We start from the raw sequence: 22,839 nt of genomic DNA on the forward strand, positions 1-22,839 counted from the left end.
CAGACCAGAACCCGCACAGGTTTGCCGTCATACTTGCTATCCTCGAGAGTCCATGCTGGACTCTCTTCCAGGCCAGAACCCATATGGATCTGCCCTCTCACTCACCAGCCCTGAGGGTCTGTGCCAAGCTCTCTCTCAGGCTAAAACGCAAGCCCCGAAGGTTTGTGCTGGACTGCCTCTCAATTCAGAATCCACACAGATCTGCCCAGAGGATCCATGCTGAGAACTCAGAACCCCAGTCCTACATGGGAGCATTTGGGTCCTGCTAAAAAAGCCCTGCTATGAAAGAGCAAGCAGACTCCCTAACATGCTAAGTGACCTGGTCCTGGCATATAGCAGGACAGACTGGGTTCATCCCACTGAAGGACCTGGGCCTTACTTATAAGTGACCCAGCAGTGATTGGCTGTGACAGTGCTGGAGTCCGTGGATAAATTGACGAGAGGAAGATTACACACTGATAGGAAATCGGCGGCTCCTAGATATTGGCAAGTGTATTGACCTTGAAGGAAACTCCATTTCCTTTACAGATCACAATGATCCAATGACAACAATTTCTAGATCACAAGCAATTTATTCCCTGAGCAGCACAGGATATAACAATTTCAAGAAAGGCAGAGAACAGAGAACCTGCATCTCTTCAGAGAAGCCTAATTAAAACGGGTCCCACAGTCTTAGAGACATTAGATCCGAGAGATAAATGGAAATCCAAAGAGGACAAATCCCACTTTCACTTCACTAATGAGAAACTGGTTTCGACCACGGGACAGGGGGTACGTGTTCGAACTTTAGGCAGAGACAGAGACACAAAGACACAGAGCGAAATACAAAATGCCTCTGATTAATGTGCTGAAGCAAGACGGTTTAGAGCAACAGTCATTAACAGAGGGTCTTCTTCAGAGAGGGAGGGGGCCACCAGGGAGAGGAAGTGAATTAAAGCTGCCTCTCCAATAAAGCCGGAGGCCTGCTTTCTGGGCTTTGAAGTCAATTTATCTTTTTGGGGGGGGGGGGAGAGGAGGAGGAGCGAGGTGGGGGTGTCTGCCCGGTCAGGCCAGTCCCCCCCCAATGAGCAATAAGCACAATGAGGTACAAAGATGCCGGGAACAGGCCTTACACACCGACACACGCTGCCGACGTCGCTCTCTAACACAGAGCCCACAGCCGCTTTCCGTCCGGATGGTAATGCAGGCCTTACACACCGACACACGCTGCCGACGTCGCTCTCTAACACAGAGCCCACAGCCGCTGTCCGTCCGGATGGTAATGCAGGCCTTACACACCGACACACGCTGCCGACGTCGCTCTCTAACACAGAGCCCACAGCCGCTTTCCGTCCGGATGGTAATGCAGGCCTTACACACCGACACACGCTGCCGACGTCGCTCTCTAACACAGAGCCCACAGCCGCTTTCCGTACGGATGGTAATGCAGGCCTTACACACCGACACACGCTGCCGACGTCGCTCTCTAACACAGAGCCCACAGCCGCTGTCCGTCCGGATGGTAATGCAGGCCTTACACACCGACACACGCTGCCGACGTCGCTCTCTAACACAGAGCCCACAGCCGCTTTCCGTCCGGATGGTAATGCAGGCCTTACACACCGACACACGCTGCCGACGTCGCTCTCTAACACAGAGCCCACAGCCGCTTTCCGTACGGATGGTAATGCAGGCCTTACACACCGACACACGCTGCCGACGTCGCTCTCTAACACAGAGCCCACAGCCGCTGTCCGTCCGGATGGTAATGCAGGCCTTACACACCGACACACGCTGCCGACGTCGCTCTCTAACACAGAGCCCACAGCCGCTTTCCGTCCGGATGGTAATGCAGGCCTTACACACCGACACACGCTGCCGAAGTCGCTCTCTAACACAGAGCCCACAGCCGCTTTCCGTCCGGATAGTAATGCAGGCCTTACACACCGACGCACGCTGCCGACGTCGCTCTCTAACACAGAGCCCACAGCCGCTTTCCGTCCGGATGGTAATGCAGGCCTTACACACCGACGCACGCTGCCGACGTCGCTCTCTAACACAGAGCCCACAGCCGCTTTCCGTCCGGATGGTAATGCAGGCCTTACACACCGACACACGCTGCCGACGTCGCTCTCTAGCTGAGCTCTATGGCTGACACCCCTGAACATTCCACCTTTCCAGCAAGAGGTCTCGTTTCCCCAGCCCTTGATGTATTTACCACGTGTGCATGCTCACCGTGATCTGCTCGCTGATGCCCCCTAGACAGTGGCACAGATATGCGCCCTGTGTGGGCACTGGGCAGGACACACTGCCGTCTCTGTATTCCAGAGCAGCCAGACTGCACTTTGGCAGAGAGGAGATTCCTGCCACTTTTCTGGCTCTGCTGGTGTCACAGGTGCAATAAAAGGGCCCTACATCTAAAATAAGCCACCCGGCCACTTTCACCTGCATCTGCATCAAGAGTTACACTTCACCTCCGTCTTGAATGGAGAACCTGCTAACATCTGCTAATATCTGCCTTCCTCACTTCCAACCAGGCCTCCTTAACTCGCATCCACCCCCGTGTTGGATGTCATTTTGTCGAGTGGGGGGGGGGGGGGGGGGGGGGGGGCTTCTGAGATGCAGACCCTGGAGCAGCTGGTGAGAACAGCATTGGGGGGGGGGGTTCACCTTGATTCAGTGGCCCTTTGATGTGCCTGGAGCAGCAGCCACAGCCCAGAGCAAAGCGTAAGCCTTAAAACAAAAAAATCCACCCTGACGTCCTGAAATCATAACCATATGAAGACGAATTCCACATAAAAAACATTTCGTTCTGTGGGTTTCATGGATGAGGCATTATCCTGTAATAACGCAAAACAGGTTTTATGATAATAGAGGTTTGTGCGTGCATGTATGTGTGTGTGTGTGTGTGTGTGCGCTTCTGTGTGTTTGTGTGTCTGTGTGATGTTCACCTCCAAAACGTTCAATGATACCTAAAATGGAAGTTTTTCAGAAGAAAGCAGTATGATTCCCAAAATAAAGCAGGTAGAGGTGCAGAGATGCACCCGGACTGGACGAGGGGTGGATTCTGGGATCTGCAATGGGAGTTCCAGGGATACGGGGAACATCACACGCTCAGCGATAAAACAAGCCTTCTCGTGCTTTTCTGATGTGCAGACCAGCAGCGGAGCAGACACAGCACCCAGGCATCATGGGAAACATCTGGGGGTCTATTAACTATCAAGATATACAACACTTGCAAAAGTTTTAGGCTGTCAAAGGAATTGTTTAAAGCTACTTACCTGAGTAGTAAGTGTATATTTGCTCAGAATAAAAAAAAAAATCAATCTACCATTAGAACATAATGTATGCAAATTAACAGTAAGACATTAAACAAGAATTATTCTCTACAATATGTTCTCTAGAAAGTCACTGATTGAGTCTTGTTTGATGGCTAGACGAGCTTATGTTCTCAAACCTCTCCTCAGAGGCACTTGAGTCATTCTATGTATTTGTTATAGTTCATAAACAACTAAATTAATTAATTAATTTATTACTTAATTACCTAAATATCTCAATGCAATATTGATTGATACACTAGGGTGACTTTAGGAGGGGTCTTCAAAGGGTTGAACAGTTTTATCAAAATAATATTATGGTCTTATACCAACATGAAGATCATTTAAACATCATTTTCTTTGACTGCCTAAGAATTTTGCACAGCACTGTAGGAATGTTGTTCCCCAAAGCCAAGAGGACGGGCTTCTGCAAAGCAAGCAGGCGTCGCTACTCAAACCCACCAGGGACTCCCAGAGTGTAAACGTTCACATAGTTCTTGTGAGAACTGAGAGAATCTGTGAACATTATAAAGTGCTATGCAGCATGAATCAGCTGCCAGGTCATCCTGGGCTTTCCCTCATCACTATAATCCCAGGATTCAGAGGCGCTGAGATGCCTACTGGACACAGGGGAGCAGCAGTGAAGCCAGCATCCTCTGGATTATTCAGGGTCCACATGCTGTAAAACACTGTCCTTCATACAGGGGGCGCTGTTGAGTCCCTGGTTTGCTACAGCGCCACCCTTCTTCCTACACTTCTTCAATCTGCCAGCATTCCCTCCGTGTCATTGCGCCTCAGATCCCCATGTCTCGGACCCGCGGTCCAGGACTCCTCCGGACGACCCGGGCCTCTCTCCTGCTGGCAGACAGCAGCTCGCTGGGATGAAAAGCTCCATTGTGCATGCAGGCGGCTCCTGGTAACTCCTGGTCGTCCCTGAGGATGTGGAGAGGGGCCCGCTGCTCTAGCCGGCATTCCAGAGTCAGCACTGAATCAGGAAAACCGCATCTCAGGAAAGCAGAAGGGAAGCACGATGTTCTACAAGGACAAAACACGAGTGGGAATGTGGCTGCGGCTGGCTGCACACGCCGGCTCTCGCCACTGAGCCCCCCCCTCCTGGCACGCCGGGCCGCCAATGAGAATCCCATCTGGCCGGACGGCCGGTGGACGGCGAAGGAAGAGCCGCATCTGGTCTCCATTGCTTTAGGATCCTCGCTCCAGCTTACTGACCAAACTGGAAACACACTGGGGAAGGGGGGGGGGACTGTGTGGGGGAACGTGGGTCCTCTCTATCTCCGCACACTTTAATTGGGATCTTACATGAGAAAGAGTTTAGGCGACAGCTGGCCTGCCCGCGGCTGGTGCTTAACACTCACTGCTTAAATAATCATCATCGAAACAGGGCCGCATGCAGAGGGGAGTGGTTGAAGTATCACTCTGATCCGCTTCAAATGAAGATGCACGCAAGTCCCATTGATCAGGCTTTGCAATCAGAGCTTCATACACAGCCTTTACTCAGACCAGGCGAGTGGTGGGAGACAAGTAGGTGGTGTGGAAAGATGAGACGATTCACCTGAGGTTGGCAAGCGTAATGAGTTTGGTCTGGAATACTGTGCACGGGGCAGACAGGAGCCGTTAGCACGTTAGCCTCGGGCATGTTCGTGATGCCCAAGGCCTGCAGAATGATGGCCAGTTGGGCTGATTTTCTTTGATGAGTTACCAAAAGAATGGAGGAAGCCTTGGTCTTTGGCTACAGAGTGAGGCCTCTGCTTACTGTACGTCTGCCAGGCTCAGGAGGCCGACCCAGATGTGCTCCAGCTGTTCACTCCAGCCCCGTTTATGCATGGAGGAGCAACATAATTTTCTCTATGGAGATCTGCTGCCAAGCCCCACCCACTAAGCCCATACCCCACAGTCTGTAAGGAGGCTCACTCCAAAGCCCCGCCCACTAACCCCACAGTCTGCAAGGAGGTTCACTCCAAAGCCCCGCCCACTAACCCCACAGTCTGCAAGGAGGTTCACTCCAAAGCCCCGCCCACTAACCCCACAGTCTGCAAGGAGGTTCACTCCAAAGCCCCGCCCACTAACCCCACAGTCTGCAAGGAGGTTCACTCCAAAGCCCCGCCCACTAACCCCACAGTCTGCAAGGAGGTTCACTCCAAAGCCCCGCCCACTAACCCCACAGTCTGCAAGGAGGTTCACTCCAAAGCCCCGCCCACTAACCCCACAGTCTGCAAGGAGGTTCACTCCAAAGCCCCACCCACTAACCTCATAGTCTGTAAGGAGGTCCACTTCAAAGCCCCACCCACTAACCTCATAGTCTGTAAGGAGGTCCACTTCAAAGCCCCACCCACTAACCCCACAGTCTGCAAGGAGGTTCACTCCAAAGCCCCACCCACTAACCTCATAGTCTGTAAGGAGGTCCACTTCAAAGCCCCACCCACTAACCTCATAGTCTGTAAGAAGGCTCACTCCAAAGCCCCGCCCACTCACTCCACAGTCTGTAAGGAGGCTCACTCCAAAGCCCCACCCACTAACCCCGTAGTCTGTAAGGAGGCTCACTCCAAAGCCCCGCCCACTAACCCCATAGTCTGTAAGGAGGCTCACTCCAAAGCCCCGCCCACTAACCCCACAGTCTGTAAGGAGGCTCACTCCAAAGCCCCGCCCACTAACCCCACAGTCTGTAAGGAGGTTCACTTCAAAGCCCCGCCCACTAACCCCACAGTCTGTAAGGAGGCTCACTCCAAAGCCCTGCCCACTAACCCCGTAGTCTGTAAGGAGGCTCACTCCAAAGCGCCGCCCACTAACCCCGTAGTCTGTTGGGAGGCTCACTCCAAAGCCCCGCCCACAAAGCCCACACCCCGTAGTCTGTTGGGAGGCTCACTCCCATGTCCCTGCCCACTAAGCCCATGCCCCCCAGTCTGCTAGGATGCTCACTCCCGGGCCCCACCCATTAAGCCCACAGTCTGTAAGGAGGCTCCATACCCCTTCTAGTAATTCCACTACTTTTAATAAGTTTGGGCATCATGCACACAATGGGATTCTCTGCTCCTCCTCCAAACCCAGAAAGTACAAACAATTTAAGAACTAGTCATTAATGAATCTGCCTTATGGCTGTTTCTGTAGGACTAAGCTCAACAATGAGACACAGATACTTCCAAATCGTACGCTAAGGCGGAGTGTTACGAGATAACAGCGCTTACGGTTGTGTGTGGTTTCAGACGCACTGGGCGTGTGCAGTAGCGGCGTGTGCAGGATCAGCATGAGGGAGGAGTCCTGGCCATGGTTATCGCAGAAATATGTGATCCTAGCAGCTCCGCAGCTACTGCTCACATATTCTATTGATTTTTTATATAAACTCCAGCAGCCTATTAAAATTTGAGATTGATGGACGCACTTGTTCTGCTTCCAGAATGAGTTTCCTCGGCTTCCGCGCGTGGTTTGGCCATGAAACTCTGCCGATCTGCCATGTGAGGCCCGCTGTCATGGCCACGCTCATGTCCTGGAAAACAGCGTGAATGTACCACACTTCTGGTTGGAAGAGTTTCCTGAGCTTCACATAAAGGGCGCGATCACAGAAGGAGACAGCTTCAGTCACTCGTTACTCGGAAACACAATGGGGACTCGCAGGCACCGCTGAAGGCCCCCCGCAGGCCCACCGGGAAACAGCCCATCCCATTTACGGCCGCGAATCGCGGCTCAGGGGGCGGTAATGGCTGCGTTAGGGCCTCCCAGCGAGTGCCGGAGACGCGTGACGGGCGCCGTCACTGGGGGAAGCCCTGTAGACTTATCCGCTGTGACAGGTACACGCTACCTGGGAGACAGCTGGAGCGCAGGAGGATTAGCTATAAGCCAGTCGTTAACAGCTGTAACCCGCGGCTGAGCATGGCATGGCTGCCACAAATGGTAGGATTCAAATTTGGGGTTACTCAAGCACAAACGAGGCCTGTCATCGGGAGGACAGGCAGGTGGGGGGAGCGCTTAGTGGGACGGTGATGAGGGGGTTGAGGCAGAGGAAGAAGTAGGGCCGTCAATCAGCTAATGAAACAAAATGTAGGAAATCAATGGACCAATCAATCAAACAAGGTGAAGCTTGCAGATTCTGTTTTTACACATTCAAAGCTGACTGGGCTGGACACCAATTGGACTAAACTGGCCAGGTTGGACACCAACAAGACAAACCCGGCCAGGTTGGACACCAACAAGACAAACCCGGCCAGGTTTTACACTAACGAGACAAAGTCAGACAGACTGGTTACGAACATGACAAAGCCAATTAGGTTGGACACCAACAAGACAAAGCCGGCCAGATGGACACCAAGACCTTCAGATGAAGATGACTTCACAACATAGGCCTTGGGAGCCTTTCTTTCCCTCCTTCCAGGGTCTCCCCCCTAGATGATGGCAGGCTGTTTGTCGGCGCTATGATCCTGTTACACCCGACTGTCTCCCAGAGCCTTTTTGGGAATATTCATGACATGGCGGCTCAGGAGCACGCGGCCCCTCCTCCATCACCGGGGGCGATCCGCGACCTGTCAGTGCGCCGCCAATGCTGCTGTTCGGAGAGGAGCATGAGCCAACAAATAGGAAGAAGGTGACTGACAAGTAAACGAGGTGGAGAAGGGAGCAGGACTCCGGCAAAGCACAGGGATTAATTAGCGGCATTACCACCAGCTCGTTATCCAATGTACATCGATCGAATCCCTTTGTCACGCTTCGGCATATTTTTCCCACACAGCCCTTGAATATGTCATCTCTGACATGTAGTGAAGTATGAAGGTGAGACAGCTGCTCAGTCGGATGAACGATCCCATACCGACGTGAGTAACAGCTACTTAGGGGGTGCTAGTTGAGTGCTGACTAGTTAGCAAGTTTGAACATTAGCTGGTTTTAGCACAAGCAGGGGCTAGTTAGCAGGTTTCATCATCATGACTGTCAGCTAGTTAGCGAATTTTAGCATTAGCAGGTTTTTTGCACAAGCGGGGGCTAGTTAGTGGGTTTCAATATGAAACTAACTAGCAGGGCTAGTTACAGAGTGTCACCGAGAGAGGGGGCTAGTTGGTGTGTTTCAACGAGAGAAGGAGCTAGTTAGTATGTTTCAGCGAGAGAGGTGGCTAGTTGGGGTGTTTCAGCGAGAGAGGTGGCTAGTTAGTGTGTTTCACAAGGAGAGGTGGCTAGTAAGTGTGTTTCACAAAGAGAGGTGGCTAGTGAGCGTGTTTCAGTGTGAGAGGTGGCTAGTTAGCGTGTTTCAGTGTGAGAGGTGGCTAGTGAGCGTGTTTCACAAAGAGAGGTGGCTCTCTGTGGCCGCAACATCCTGCTGCTGCCAGTTGATCTTAATGTAATGAAGGAAAGATAAATTCAGTGGAATGTGATTACGGGGAACTACTAGGTATACTGGTGTAAATAAACCAGCTGTGTGACTGCCGTGCCATCATGCTCGGACGGAGGGGGCCCCAGCATGGTGGGGGCTTCAGTGTCCGGCTCTGCCAACACATCGCCTCAAAAAAAAAAACAGGAGCAGCGTGCTCACAACACAGTGCTAACGGCAAGTGCAGGACAGCCGCCCGTGCTCATAACACAGTGCTAACGGCAAGTGCAGGACAGCCGCGCTCACAACACAGTGCTAACGGCAAGTGCAGGACAGCCGCCCGCACTCACATCACAGTGCTAACGGCAAGTGCAGGACAGCCGCGCTCACAACACAGTGCTAAAGGCAAGTGCTGGACAGCCGCCCGCGCTCACAACATAGTGCTAACGGCAAGTGCTGGACAGCCGCCCACGCTCACAACACAGTGCTAACGGCAAGTGCTGGACAGCCGCCCGCGCTCACAACACAGTGCTAACGGCAAGTGCAGGACAGCCGTGCTCACAACACAGTGCTAATGGCAAGTGCAGGATAGCCGCGCTCACAACACAGTGCTAATGGCAAGTGCAGGATAGCCGCGCTCACAATACAGTGCTAATGGCAAGTGCAGGACAGCCGCCCGTGCTCACAACACAGTGCTAATGGCAAGTGCAGGATAGCCGCGCCATGCCGCTTCTGCCAGAGACAGGAAGGAGAAATCAGCAGGGTCCTGATTAGGCAGCGGCTCTGATTCCGCTCTGATTCCCGAAGGCCAACTAGGCAGGGCCCCTCATTACTGCAGATTTATCATCCATCCATTCATCCATCCGTCCATGTTCCGGGGTTTGTTAATGTTACACAGCTTTCTGGGGTGACCCTTGCCCCCCCGCCCCCTAAATCACACGGCAGCACCTCCTCTCTGCCACTGTGCTCACCTGCAGAATGTAGCCTCGCACGTAGTCGCGTAGTGTCCAGCCCAGGCCATGTAGGATGTGCAGCACCTCCTCCTGCTTCAGCACGCTGAAGAGCCGGTCCAGCAGGATCTTCAGGCGGATCGGCACCGCCTGTGTGCCGTACAGCATCAGGCTGCTGATGTCGAAGACCACGTTGGACTGCACGATCTCCACCTGTGTCGGGTGGTACAGGTGCTGCGTGCTCAGCTTATCCAGCGCTGGGGGGGAGACAAAGGCACACTTTAAACACCCCCTCCCTAAGCAGGTGGCTCCCCTGTTGTGGCCATGTCACTTTCTGAAGTTCTCAGGCTTTATTTATGTTATTTTGCAGAATGTTACAAAAATTAAATGGTAAATGGATATCATTTATACAGTGCCTCACATTCACCCATTCATGCACCCATTCATACACCGGTGGCAGCGGCTGCCATGCAAGGTGCCAACCTGCTCACCGGGAGTCTTGCTCAAGGACACTTCGATGGGGTCAGGAGGAAACAGGGCTCAAACCGGCAACCCTCCGGTTTTCAAACGGTAGCACTACCTCCTGCACCACCATCGCCCCATTCAAACCTCATTAAAAACAGGACGAAATTGCTGGAATTTTCTTGGAAAGGAATACGAAGAAATCTGCTTCATAACAGCAGCGATGATTGTGGCCGAGTGAGACACAGAGGCCAGAGAGCAAGCCCCGCGCTTTCATACGGGCTAAACCAACTCAGGACATTTCTGTGTGGAAACTGCCGTCATACGTCTGATTTAATTCCAAGAGCAACACACCGATAACACACACACCACTAACACATACTACTGACACGCACAGCGTAGCACACACACCACTAACACGCACAGCGTAGCACACACCCCGATAACACACACACCACTAACACATACTACTGACACGCACAGCGTAGCACACACACCACTAACACGCACAGCGTAGCACACACCCCGATAACACACACACCACTAACACATACTACTGACACGCACAGCGTAGCACACACACCACTAACACGCACAGCGTAGCACACACCCCGATAACACACACACCACTAACACCTGACAGCAGATCCTTGCAGACACACAGGGTGTAATAAAAATGAAGAAGTGTGTGTCAGCGTGTCGGAATCACAAAGAGGGCGTGCTGGACCAGGCCGCTAGTCAGCGGGGATCCGCATCAGTCGCTATTTGCCCCCCATACGGCCAAACAGGTGTTTCATTTTAGCGCCCCCTCTCTCTGTCTTTTCGTGTCCCAGCAGTTCACTCGGGGGCGGGGCAGGAGGGAGGTATAAGGACGACGCTCCTTTGCCCCCCGGCCACAAGCAGGAGACACTGTCTAGCAGAATCAAACACAGAGGCGTAGCTGCCTTTCACTTCCCTGCTAACCAGGCTTTGTGAGAGTGTCCTTGGGCAATGAAATAAATAAAATGGCTTGACTGATTTTCTGCTTAAATACTTATAGTTTTCATATTTCTCCAACCAGGAGAGGAACAGATAAACATTTCAGGCAATAAAAATATGTCAAAATAATTTAAGAAGCTTCTTCTTTCATTCTGGGGAATTTGTGTTCTTTTTCTGTAATCCACCTTTGTGGTGGTTCAATCATGGCTGCTTTAGCTTGGCCATTCTACACCCAGCACCCCGGGGCTCTGAAAGCTCCACTCTGTATGGTGCCCAAAATGACAGGATATGACACGGCTCTGGATTAGCGGCAGGATGTGATAGGAAGAGGAGGCCCTGCTGGCCGTGCCAGGGGTCACACCGGGGGCCCGGAATGGTGCTGTGAGGAGCAGGCCCTGCTGGCCGTGCCAGGGGACACACCGGGGGCCCGGAATGGTGCTGTGAGGAGCAGGCCCTGCTGGCCGTGCCAGGGGTCACACCGGGGGCCCGGAATGGTGCTGTGAGGAGCAGGCCCTGCTGGCCGTGCCAGGGGTCACACCGGGGGCCCGGAATGGTGCTGTGAGGAGCAGGCCCTGCTGGCCGTGCCAGGGGTCACACCGGGGGCCCGGAATGGTGCTGTGAGGAGCAGGCCCTGCTGGCCGTGCCAGGGGTCACACCGGGGGCCCGGAATGGTGCTGTGAGGAGCAGGCCCTGCTGGCCGTGCCAGGGGTCACACCGGGGGCCCGGAATGGTGCTGTGAGGAGCAGGCCCTGCTGGCCGTGCCAGGGGTCACACCGGGGGCCCGGAATGGTGCTGTGAGGAGCAGGCCCTGCTGGCCGTGCCAGGGGTCACGCTGGGGGCCCCAGAATGCCGCTGTGAGGAGCAGCACCCACAGGCGGGACTGAGCACCAGCACGCAGTGTGACTGAAACAAGGAGGAGGACTAAACGAGACCGGGGAAGTGAAAGACAGTATAAGCAGGAAGAAAAGTTGCAGAATGTTAATAAAGGAATACATCTGCACAAGAAAGTAAACTGTGTCTCTTTAAGGAAAAGATTATAAAACATTTACCCAGGACAGAGGAAAAGGATTCATGGTAATTGGTGTTTGAGTCAGGGAGAGGAGCCATCCACACACAGCAGTTACCAGAGGTCCTTTAAGATTACCACTCGAGACTTAGGGGTAGGTTTGAAAATATATTGCGCTAAAAACACAAAATTACATTTATTTAATCCCCAGAATCAAAACCTCAGAAGCAGATTGCAGAGACAGCAGACAGATGGAGGATATTTCTAAATATGAGGCTAAAGAGGTATTTTATTAGGCCCTCTGACGTTATGATGATCGGTGATTCACAGATTTGGTGGAAATACTGACCTTGTGAGATGTGTCACTACAGCTGAGGGCTGAATAAAAACTTGCGTTTGATCTGGAAACACACTCTGATTTCCACTGGACCATTTACTTTAGTGACTGTTCCCCCGTAAGTCAGACGCTGCTCATTTTACCCAAAACGCACGCAGGAGTTTGAAAGTGCAAAGAAGTCCATGCTTCACACGCTCAGGTCACTGTCACAGGATGTGCATTTGCTTATTCACTGCATTTCTGGAAATCTCTGTAAATGATCTCTATAAATAAAGGACATGTAAGGATTTTCTCTTATTTATGTATGTAAAAAAAACAAAAGTAAAACCAAAACTGGAAAAACTGTATGCAGTGGCACGTCACAGACACGCACACTGACAGTGCATACAGTGAGGACAGAGATAAGGATGTAGGGTACATGTAGTGAGGATATAGGTAAGGGGGTAAGGTGCATACAGTAAGGATAGAGGTAAACATGTAGGGTACATGCAGTGAGGATAGAAGTAAACATGTAGGGTACATGCAGTGAGGATAGAGGTAAAGGTACAGGGTACATACAATGAGGACAGAGGTAAGGGTGTAGGATGCATACAGTGAGGACAGAGATAAGGATGTAGGGTACATGTAGTGAGGATATAGGTAAGGGGGTAAGGTGCATACAGTGAGGATAGAGGTAAACACGTAGGGTACATGCAGTGAGGATAGAGGTAAACATGTAGGGTACATGCAGTGAGGATAGAGGTAAAGGTACAGGGTACATACAATGAGGACAGAGGTAAGGGTGTAGGATGCATACAGTGAGGACAGAGATAAGGATGTAGGGTACATGTAGTGAGGATATAGGTAAGGGGGTAAGGTGCATACAGTAAGGATAGAGGTAAACACGTAGGGTACATGCAGTGAGGATAGAGGTAAACACGTAGGGTACATGCAGTGAGGATAGAGGTAAACACGTAGGGTACATGCAGTGAGGATAGAGGTAAACATGTAGGGTACATGCAGTGAGGATAGAGGTAAACACGTAGGGTACATGCAGTGAGGATAGTGTCACAGAGTGTGTCACATGCTCACCATGGGCCACCCAGCCGTGCTTGCACTGGTCGCACATGCGGAGGTTAATCTTGCCGGGCTGGAAACACTCGCATGTACAGTTCACCAGCGTGCAGCGGATGGCCTGTAGAACAAGGATCAAAGGAAGGGCAGTGAGTGCCATGCTTCAGGTGGAAAATGGCACCCCCTGTAGCACAGACAGAAGGAAATGCAACAGAACAGCTGCAGCTTACATAACAATTATGCTGCGTTCCATTTACCTTGGAGGTCGGAACTCGGAATGACGTCACATACGAATCAAACGCGTTCCAGTACAAGAAGTCGGAAAGCCATTTAGCAATACCAGGGACCCATATCAAAAAGCAAGATTTTGATTTAATTGTTAGCCATTGTTAGCAATATCAGTTGATAACATATTACGCATGGTGCTTTACGTATAAAACTCTAACAATACGTCCACAGATAAGTTGAGCGATTTAATGAGCCACAAATAAGAAGTAGTGCTTAAACAGTATAAAGCTACAACTGTCCCTTCTGTCGATAAAGGGCGCAGCCATCTTGGATTCTGAACTCGGGATCCTCTGTGCTGCTCCGAAATATTTCTCGGATCTCTGAGAAACAGGAGCGTGCATGTCGTCACTTCCGGCTTCAGTATTCGGAAACCGAGTTCCGGCGGCAAATAGAACACAATATTACAACATTCGTGTACTTATTATAGGGCTCTAGTCTTTTCAGACAGTCCAGCAGCCCGGTGTTATCATGTACACACACACACTCCATCAGCAAGCAGCTGCCTCTGCCTCAATGCGTCAAATTGTAGCAGTGAAACAAGTGTGAGTGCTGACCGTACGACTCCAGGTATTCAGTGTCCAGTGCTCTGAGTACTAAGTAACAGCACAGCTCTTTAAATAAGCAGTTTCAATGTAAAATTGTAAGCTTTAGACTTAGAATCCCAACCCACTGTACACCCACAGATGGGGTTACTAACAATTATGGAGGATCACAAGCACTGTCGAGCCTAGTGTACTATCACCAATCAATGTAATCTCAGGGGTTTCAAACCGCTAGGGGTACAGCAGCAGCGGGCAGACCACGGGGACCCAGCCGCACTGCACCCTGAGGCCAGGATCAAGTCCAGGAATAACAACCGGACTGAACTGGCTCCAGCGAGGAGACAAGTAAATAAGTGTGAGGCTGATCATTAATGAATGAAAATGGAATTCAGGCTTGGCTATGGCGACTGGGGTCGACCACCAAGAAAAGGAATACATTACAGCAGGATGAGAGGGGAAATCTGCAGCACGCTTGGCTTTCCAGGAGAACATCTCTCCTAAAACACCAGCACGATGGGCCGAAAGTCTGAAAAGGTGAATATTAAAAGAGCAAAGCCAAATGTTAGCCTGTCGCTCTCAGCCCGCAATGAAAAGATAAAAGCCATCATAAGGGGGATGTAGTCCCTCCACGGCACTGGAAACTGGAGAAATGTTAGTTCCGTTAGCTATAGCATAGTACAGTGTAGCCCCTTTAGCCTCAGCATCGCATAGTCCCGTTAGCCATAGCATAGTACAGTTTAGCCCTGTTAGCCTCAGCATAGTATATTCTGGTTAGCCATACCATGGTATAGTGTAGCCCTGTTAACCTCAGCATGGCACAGTCCCGTCAGCCATAGCATAGTACAGTGTAGTCCTGTTAGCATCGGCGTGACATAGCCCTGTTTAGTACGGTTTAGCCCCGTTAACCTCAACGTGGCACAGTCCCGTAGCCATAACATAGTACAGTTTAGCCCCGTTAGCCTCGGCATGGCATAGTCCCATTAGCCATAGCATAGTACAGTTTAGCCCTGTTAGCCTCGGCGTGGCATTGTCCCGTTAGCTATAGCATAGTACAGTTTAGCCCCGTTAACCTCGCCGTGGCATAGTCCCATTAGCCATAGCATAGTACAGTTTAGCCCCGTTAGCCTCGGCGTGGCATAGTCCTGTTAGCCATAGCATAATATACTTTAGCCCCGTTAGCCTTGGCGTGGCATAGTCCCGTTAGCCATAGCATATTACAGTTTAGCCCTGTTAGCCTCGGCATGGCATAGTCCCGTTAGCCATAGCATAGTATACTTTAGTCCCGTTAGCTATAGCATAGTACAGTTTAGCCCCGTTAGCCTTGGCGTGGCATAGTCCCATTAGCCATAGCATAGTACAGTTTAGCCCCGTTAGCCTTGGCGTGGCATAGTCCCGTTAGCTATAGCATAGTACAGTTTAGCCCCGTTAACCTCGCCGTGGCATAGTCCCGTTAGCTATAGCATAGTACAGTTTAGCCCCGTTAACCTCGCCGTGGCATAGTCCTGTTAGCCATAGCATAGTATACTTTAGTCCCGTTAGCTATAGCATAGTACAGTTTAGCCCTGTTAGCCTCGGCATGGCATAGTCCCGTTAGCCATAGCATAGTATACTTTAGTCCCGTTAGCTATAGCATAGTACAGTTTAGCCCCGTTAACCTCGCCGTGGCATAGTCCCGTTAGCCTTCTAGGACCTGCCAGGTGAAGCAGCAAGGACAGTGAGCTGGGAAGGCTAAGTGGAGTGATGTAGTGGCAACCCACCACCATTAGCTGCCGTTTAGGCTAATGACTATTAGCTGGCATGAGGAGTGGCTGGAGCAGACTCCCCACTGGATGGATCTCTGGGCAGAGGCCCTTATCCTGAGCTCTCCCAGCCCACCGCTCTCAGCACGCAATGAACAGATAAAAGCCATCATATGGGGGATGCACCGTGCGATGGAAACAAGCTGTCCTATGTGGAGAAGCTACCCAGGATCAAGGCTTAGGACACATCTGGAGATGCTGTAATAGCTTATGCTTTACGGTTTATGATAAACTGTCTCTTTTTAAAAATGTGATTCTTCTTTTTTGACTATTGGCAAAAGGCTTCATCATAAAAAAACTGGTTATTCAGTCATTAAGATATTTCTGCTTCCTAAGTCATCTGATCATGTGAGAAATAAAGCCTCTGTGTGTGTGTCTGTGTGTGTGTGTGTTTGTGTGTCTGTGTGTGTGTGCATGTGTCTGTGTGTGTTTGTGTGTCTATGTGTGCATGTGTGTGTGTCTCTGCAACTGTGTGTGTGCGTGTGTCTATGCATATGAATGTGTGTGTGTGTCTGTGTCTGTGTGTGTGCATGTGTGTGTGTCTCTGCAACTGTGTGTGTGCGTGTGTCTATGCATACGAATGTGTGTGTGTGTTTGTGTGCGCATTTCTGTGTGTCCCAGCGTGACTAAAAGCTCACCATTGCAGCCTCTGTACAGACACTCTGTACCCTGGCAGAAGCTGAAAGCTTCCGCAGAGCAGCAGGTCACAGCGGCAGTAAAGAGGTGAGCTGAACAGAAACAGGTGGAACATGAAGTATGAGCCAGCAGGTTGGGTGGCCAGAGGCCAGCGCCCGGCAGACACCCTCTGGGGCCAGCGCCCGACGGACACCCTCTGGGGAGTGATTCTGCGCTTGTGGCTCTATGCCACACCTCCTACCCCAAGGATGGGCTCTGGGATCCATGCCCCCCACACCCCCAGGATGAACCCAGGTCTCCACGCCCCGCACACCCGCAGGCCGGAGCCTGGATCCCACGCCCCTCACACCCCCAGGATGGATCCTGGGCACTGCGCCCCGCACCCCTCTGTTGTTGCATTTTCACCACTGAACTCCTGACACAGACTCCTCTGATGTCTTGTGCCAATCACATAACATGCATTAACACTGATTGTGATGAAAAAAATAACAAATAATACTAATCAAACAGAATACAAGTGAAGTGATTCTGTTCTCATTAATCAAAAATCCTGCCCCTTTCAATCACCGGCCCATTCAGTGATCACATGACCTGCAGTGACCGTAGTGCAGATCTGCAAGACAAAAGTGGAGGCACATGTCACCGGTGCTGACTACAAGCCCCCCAGAGCTCTCAGCAAGAGCATTCCCATTCCTGGCTGATCCCGCTGAGGTGGATCTGGTCCCAGCCACAGAGCCAAAATAAATGAATCCCAGGGTTCAAGACAGCCCTCTAGAAGGACATTGCTTTCAGCCACACGTTATCCAATTACCTGAGATGAAAACCGCCCAATGCCTCAGCTGACAAATTTCTAGCCAGCCCCACCCTCCTGAATCTGCTCCTCGGGTTTGGAGCTTGGCGAGGCCCAGTGCACCGGGCCGACCATGACAGCAGCAGGAAGGGTCCCTGCCTGACATCCACTACGCTGCATTCTTACAGGGGCCACTTAGCTTAGCGTGTAACTCGACAGCGAATACTCCCAGATTAACGTGAATCACACAGAGCTCCACCATCCACTTTGCCAGGTCACTCTTACTTCTGCCAGCCTACACACCTGGTTCCCGGCAGTCACAGATCGGCTTTGGTCCTGACCACAAATGGGGCGTGCTGAGCAAAGGCTCCGGGGCGGGAAGTCGCTGCTGGGTTTTCACGCTGAAAAGCGAATGTGGAATGTGAGGATAACCCTGTCCCCCTGCACGAGAGAGACTGCACTGTTTTTCCCTTTTGCTGTTTCTTAAACAGCACAATAACTCCTCACTGCAAAACAGGTAGCCAGCCCATGACACTATGGCCAGCTGAATCACATATGTATAGAACGATGGTTGGCCAGAGATGGGACACTGAACCACGCATGTACAGGACTATGACTGGCCGGTGACAGGACACTGAACTACGCGTGTACAGGACTATGACTGAACGTTGACGGGACACTGAACCACACGTGTACAGGACTATGACTGGCCAGTGACGGGACACTGAACCACGCGTGTACAGGACTATGACTGACCGGTGACGGGGATAATCAACCACGGGTGTACAGGACTATGACTGGCCGGTGACGGGACACTGAACCACGCATGTACAGGACTATGACTGGCCAGTGACGGGACACTGAACCATGCGTGTACAGGACTATGACTGGCCGGTGACGGGACACTGAACCACGCGTGTACAGGACTATGACTGACCGGTGACGGGACACTGAACCACGCATGTACAGGACTATGACTGTCCGGTGACGGGACACTGAACCACGCGTGTACAGGACTATGACTGTCCGGTGACGGGACACTGAACCACACATGTACAGGACTATGACTGACCGGTAACGGGACACTGAACCACGCATGTACAGGACTATGACTGACCGGTGACGGGGATAGTCAACCACGGGTGTACAGGACTATGACTGTCCGGTGACGGGACACTGAACCACGCGTGTACAGGACTATGACTGTCCGGTGACGGGACACTGAACCACGTGTGTACAGGACTATGACTGTCCGGTGACGGGACACTGAACCACGCGTGTACAGGACTATGACTGACCGGTGACGGGGATAGTCAACCACGGGTGTACAGGACTATGACTGGCCGGTGACGGGACACTGAACCACACATGTACAGGACTATGACTGGCCAGTGACGGGGATAGTGAACCACATACGTACAGGTGATGGCTAGACTGCAGTGTCCCTGCATGTATGTGGGTGCCGTCGTGGATGCTGATAGCACAGTTGGGGGGCTATTGCTGTCTGCCACTGCTGCCGCTGTTAATCACTGCCTCAATGTGTCTGCTGCTAATTATGCTTCTCATATCTGTCTATTAAAGAGACAGCAAATTAGAGGACATTAAGCAAGCTGCTTCACTGTGAGATAGCACTACAGACAGCCAGTCCACCCCCCCACTAGCCTGTGAATACACACTGTGTCACACAGATACACCCAATAACCCCTGAATTACACGTGACCCATAACAGGTCCAGTTACAGTTTACCTGCCTTAAAGGGAGTGACAGAGTGTGCAGAGGAAGCGAATCAGAACAACATGGCGTTTTAAAAAGGACGTTAAAAAGCCACCCAGTCGCCACAGCACCCTAGAACACCCCATAATATTATCATCCCATAATCCAAGCATAGAATAAACTAAATTCAGTTTCAGATATTCCCCCTGGGACCACAAGTGAGATCATGGTGTCCAGAACGGCACAGTATCTCCACTGAATGCCACTGAGATCCTTTCAGAAACAGCGAAATGCACGATGGAGGCGACGCATGGAGCAACGTGGCCCGAAGGAGCTTCCAGGAAGGTGTGGATCCTCTCAGCTCTGCATCCGCTGCTTCATCGCAGACTCCAGCCATACTGAGGGTCCCGCAAGAATCTGGGGTCTGAACCTGTCTTTGTCTAACAACAGAGCTCTGACTACAGGGACGGGGAGCAGCAGTGGCGTTTGCGCCCTCGCTGGACACCCCGACCTACGCGGATGCTACATGCCCCAGTGGGAGGAGGCGGGCGCTTTGGACACGCACCAAAGCCCATGGCCCGCTTCAGAGCCTTACGTTGGTCGTCTGGTAGCATTCTGATTCATAAATGGGTTCTCATACCATCAAACGCACCTTTTGTTCTGAAATCCCAAAGACATAAACAGCATAACTTTATAATGCCCATTAAGCGTAAGGCATCCTCTGCTCTGACATCATTTTATCACTTTAAGGCCTGAACCATCAGCCACGAGTCCGAGCCTATGAGAGTCACTGAACCGCTGCATCAGAAAGAGGCACTTAGTTTGACATTTTCAGCCCCCCCTGACGGGGGTTTTTACAGTAACACATTTCATAGAGAGCGCGAGCGAGGAGGGGAGTCAAAGCATGCTGGGGGGCTCTCCAAAGAAAGAGCAGACTGCGTGCCCACCCCCACACCTCTGCCCTAACGCCGCCATGCGCCCTCATCCATTTCATTGGCTGACCCTGATATCTGCTGTGCTCTGCATAACTTCATCTCGCCAAAAAAGCGACAAAATAAACACTAAGAAACTAAGAAACTAAGTTCCTGCCCTCTTTTATGATCCTGTACGTTTTAGCCAGCAGCTGCTGCACACCATGGCCCAGCCTTACACAGCTGGCCTTTTCATGGATCACAGTGTCACCACCTGTGCTGGACTGTGGATCACTGCCAGTACGGTTACACAGGAACCCCCCTGCATCTCACATGCACATACCTGCATGGGAAACCTCCACATGTCAAATACACATACCTGCATGGGAAACCCCTGTGTGTTACATATAGATACCTGCACAGAAAACCCCTATGTGTCACATACTGGTACTTGCATGAGAAACTCCCATGTGTCACATACTGGTACCTGCACAGGAAACCCCCACGTGTCACATACTGGTACCTGCACGGGAAACCCCCACGTGTCACATACTGGTACCTGCACGGGAAACCCCCAAATGTCACATACACATGGCACCATGGGTTCCCACACTTCTGCACTGTGCCAGTCTCACATAACCCAAAAATATCATAATGATAAATCCTTTAGTTGCCATTTGCAGACGTACAGGTGCATTGAAACTCCCAGTATGGCCCAGCTACACACCACCCGTGAGCTCCCAGTATGGCCCAGTGATGCGCTGTGTGTGAACGCTACCCTGCTCTCGCCCAATTAAGCCATTAGCGCTACAAGCTGTCACCATCTCAGAAAACATGCCCCGGGCCCCCGCCCGCCAGTTACCCCCGCCCCAGCATCCCATAATTCCTCCACATCCTAACAATAACAAGCCAGAGCCTTGCTAACGACTGGAGCACACACGTATCTGCAAGAGGCGTTAAGTGCTGCCAGCTGGAGTGCCCTGCCGCACGGTTTTGGTCAGCCGGGCCCCCTCTGCCCCCCCCCCCCCCCCCAAGCCGTATTTCTCTTTATCCCTTTTCGCAGGCCGTTCCCTTTGCAGCCCCTCAGCCATCTTTATTTTGACAGGACTGCAGCTCCAGAAAGTCTGATGTGCTGAGCTAAGGGAAAACACAAGATGTCTTCCCTCGCACGGCGTCACACACGCATGCATGCACGAAGATGCGCTCACGCTGAAACAAAGCAAGGCGTCGGCGCGGGCTAAGATGGCCACTCCCATGCAGCTGGGCACGGGGCAGCCCTTCGCTGTTACCGCGAGTGAGAGCATCACATGCTGAAGGCAGGCATAATGACAGACAGGCACGGAGCTGTCAAAGGGGCTGCTATCCCATCCAGACCCAGCCATCTAGTGGCAATAACAACAAAAACTGAAAAAAGGAATAACAACAATAATAATAATGATGATGAGAATGACTGTTCCTTATTCACATAACGCCACCCAGCTTTAGATAACAGCTAAACAGGAACAGTAACAAGGCACTTTCACCCAGCTAAACTGTTACTGATGCAGACCCAGTGAGGACTCGGACTGGGGGGGATTAAACGGGCCATTTGTAAATGTTTCCACAGTAAATGACCAGGCAGACTGGCCTGCGTCTGCCGCACACAAGACAACAAGAGAAGATCAAGCTTTTCAGGCATTTTAAAATCGCAAATTCTTATCCGCAAATTCCTTGTATGCATTTGCATGCTGACAGAGATCATTATGATATTCCCTAAACATCGGCAACTGTTGTTTTTCGTTATTTTTATGCATGATTCAGTGGCATCACAGGTGTAATTGGGCTCGAAGGACTTTAGTCATTATTAATTATACAAAATTCACAAACATGCAAATCAAAACGATTCCATTTCTAACAAATGCAGTGCAATTATATAAGTATCTTTTAATCTTATAAATATTGATTCTCTGGACCTGATCTCTGCCATTTTATAGGTCTATGAATTAAAGCCTTTTTTGAAAGTTGAAATGTCAAACTGTAGCTGGGATATGCAGCATGGTGTTTGTCCTATAGTGCCCCCCCCACAGGCAGAGATCTCTCTGCCCCCGCATGACCCCACCAGAGGAGGGCACCCCTCAGCAATACGTCTCGTCACATGAACACGCGTGCATGACTGGAGCATTCCGACGCCACGTGTGATACAGGATCCACAGAGAACCCCCCTCCCCCCCGAGAGCCACACTAGCCCCTTCCATCCCCAAGTCCACGAACCTAGATGCTCACGCTCCACAGCCTCTTGTAGAATGTTCCCCGTGATCCCTGGCCTTCCAAGAAGTTGCCCGATTACAGGGTCAAAATATGACGGCTGCTCGCGATGCTAAGCTGTGATCTGAGAAACCCCTGTGAAACCCCTGAGAAACCCCTGTGAAACCCCTGAGAAACCCCTAACGAAGCCTGCAAGCGCCGCGCCTCTCCCTCCTTTAATATTTTTCTGCATCGGCTGGCACTGGCAGGCAAATCCCGGTGTGCAGTGCTGCCGATGAGGGGCTGGTCCTGGCCCTCCATTTAGCTGACCTCTTTGGATTTTACTCGATTGATTCCCATTCGTTCTCAACACACCGTCACTGTAGTGTTTGATTTCACAGGCTGCTAACAGCAGCAGCGCGAGGGGCTGGCACTCAGCCCGGGGAGCGCGTGCTGTTTAGGGGCACACATTCACTGCTGATGGAAGCTGCCAGACCTCGATGAACCACTCACCTCAGGTCACTTAATTAAATCCCGTCCTGAGGCGTGT

At 51.5% G+C, this 22,839-nt stretch overlaps 1 protein-coding gene across 4 annotated transcripts in view; it reads right to left on the reverse strand.

Annotated features, from left to right (window-relative positions):
• LOC125705092 (zinc finger protein basonuclin-2-like) overlaps nucleotides 1-22,839 on the reverse strand; it is a 74,746-nt gene that overhangs the window by 27,222 nt on the left and 24,685 nt on the right. For all 4 annotated transcript variants that reach the window (XM_048971443.1, XM_048971442.1, XM_048971445.1 and 1 more), the window contains 2 exons: nucleotides 13,406-13,508; nucleotides 9,573-9,808 (listed from right to left, as the gene is read on the reverse strand). In XM_048971443.1, the coding sequence (XP_048827400.1) occupies nucleotides 9,573-9,808; nucleotides 13,406-13,508 (339 nt within the window). The remainder of the gene's footprint in view (nucleotides 1-9,572; nucleotides 9,809-13,405; nucleotides 13,509-22,839) is intronic.

Source organism: Brienomyrus brachyistius, chromosome 12, assembly GCF_023856365.1.
Source record: "Brienomyrus brachyistius isolate T26 chromosome 12, BBRACH_0.4, whole genome shotgun sequence".
Classification (NCBI taxonomy): Eukaryota; Metazoa; Chordata; class Actinopteri; order Osteoglossiformes; family Mormyridae; genus Brienomyrus; species Brienomyrus brachyistius.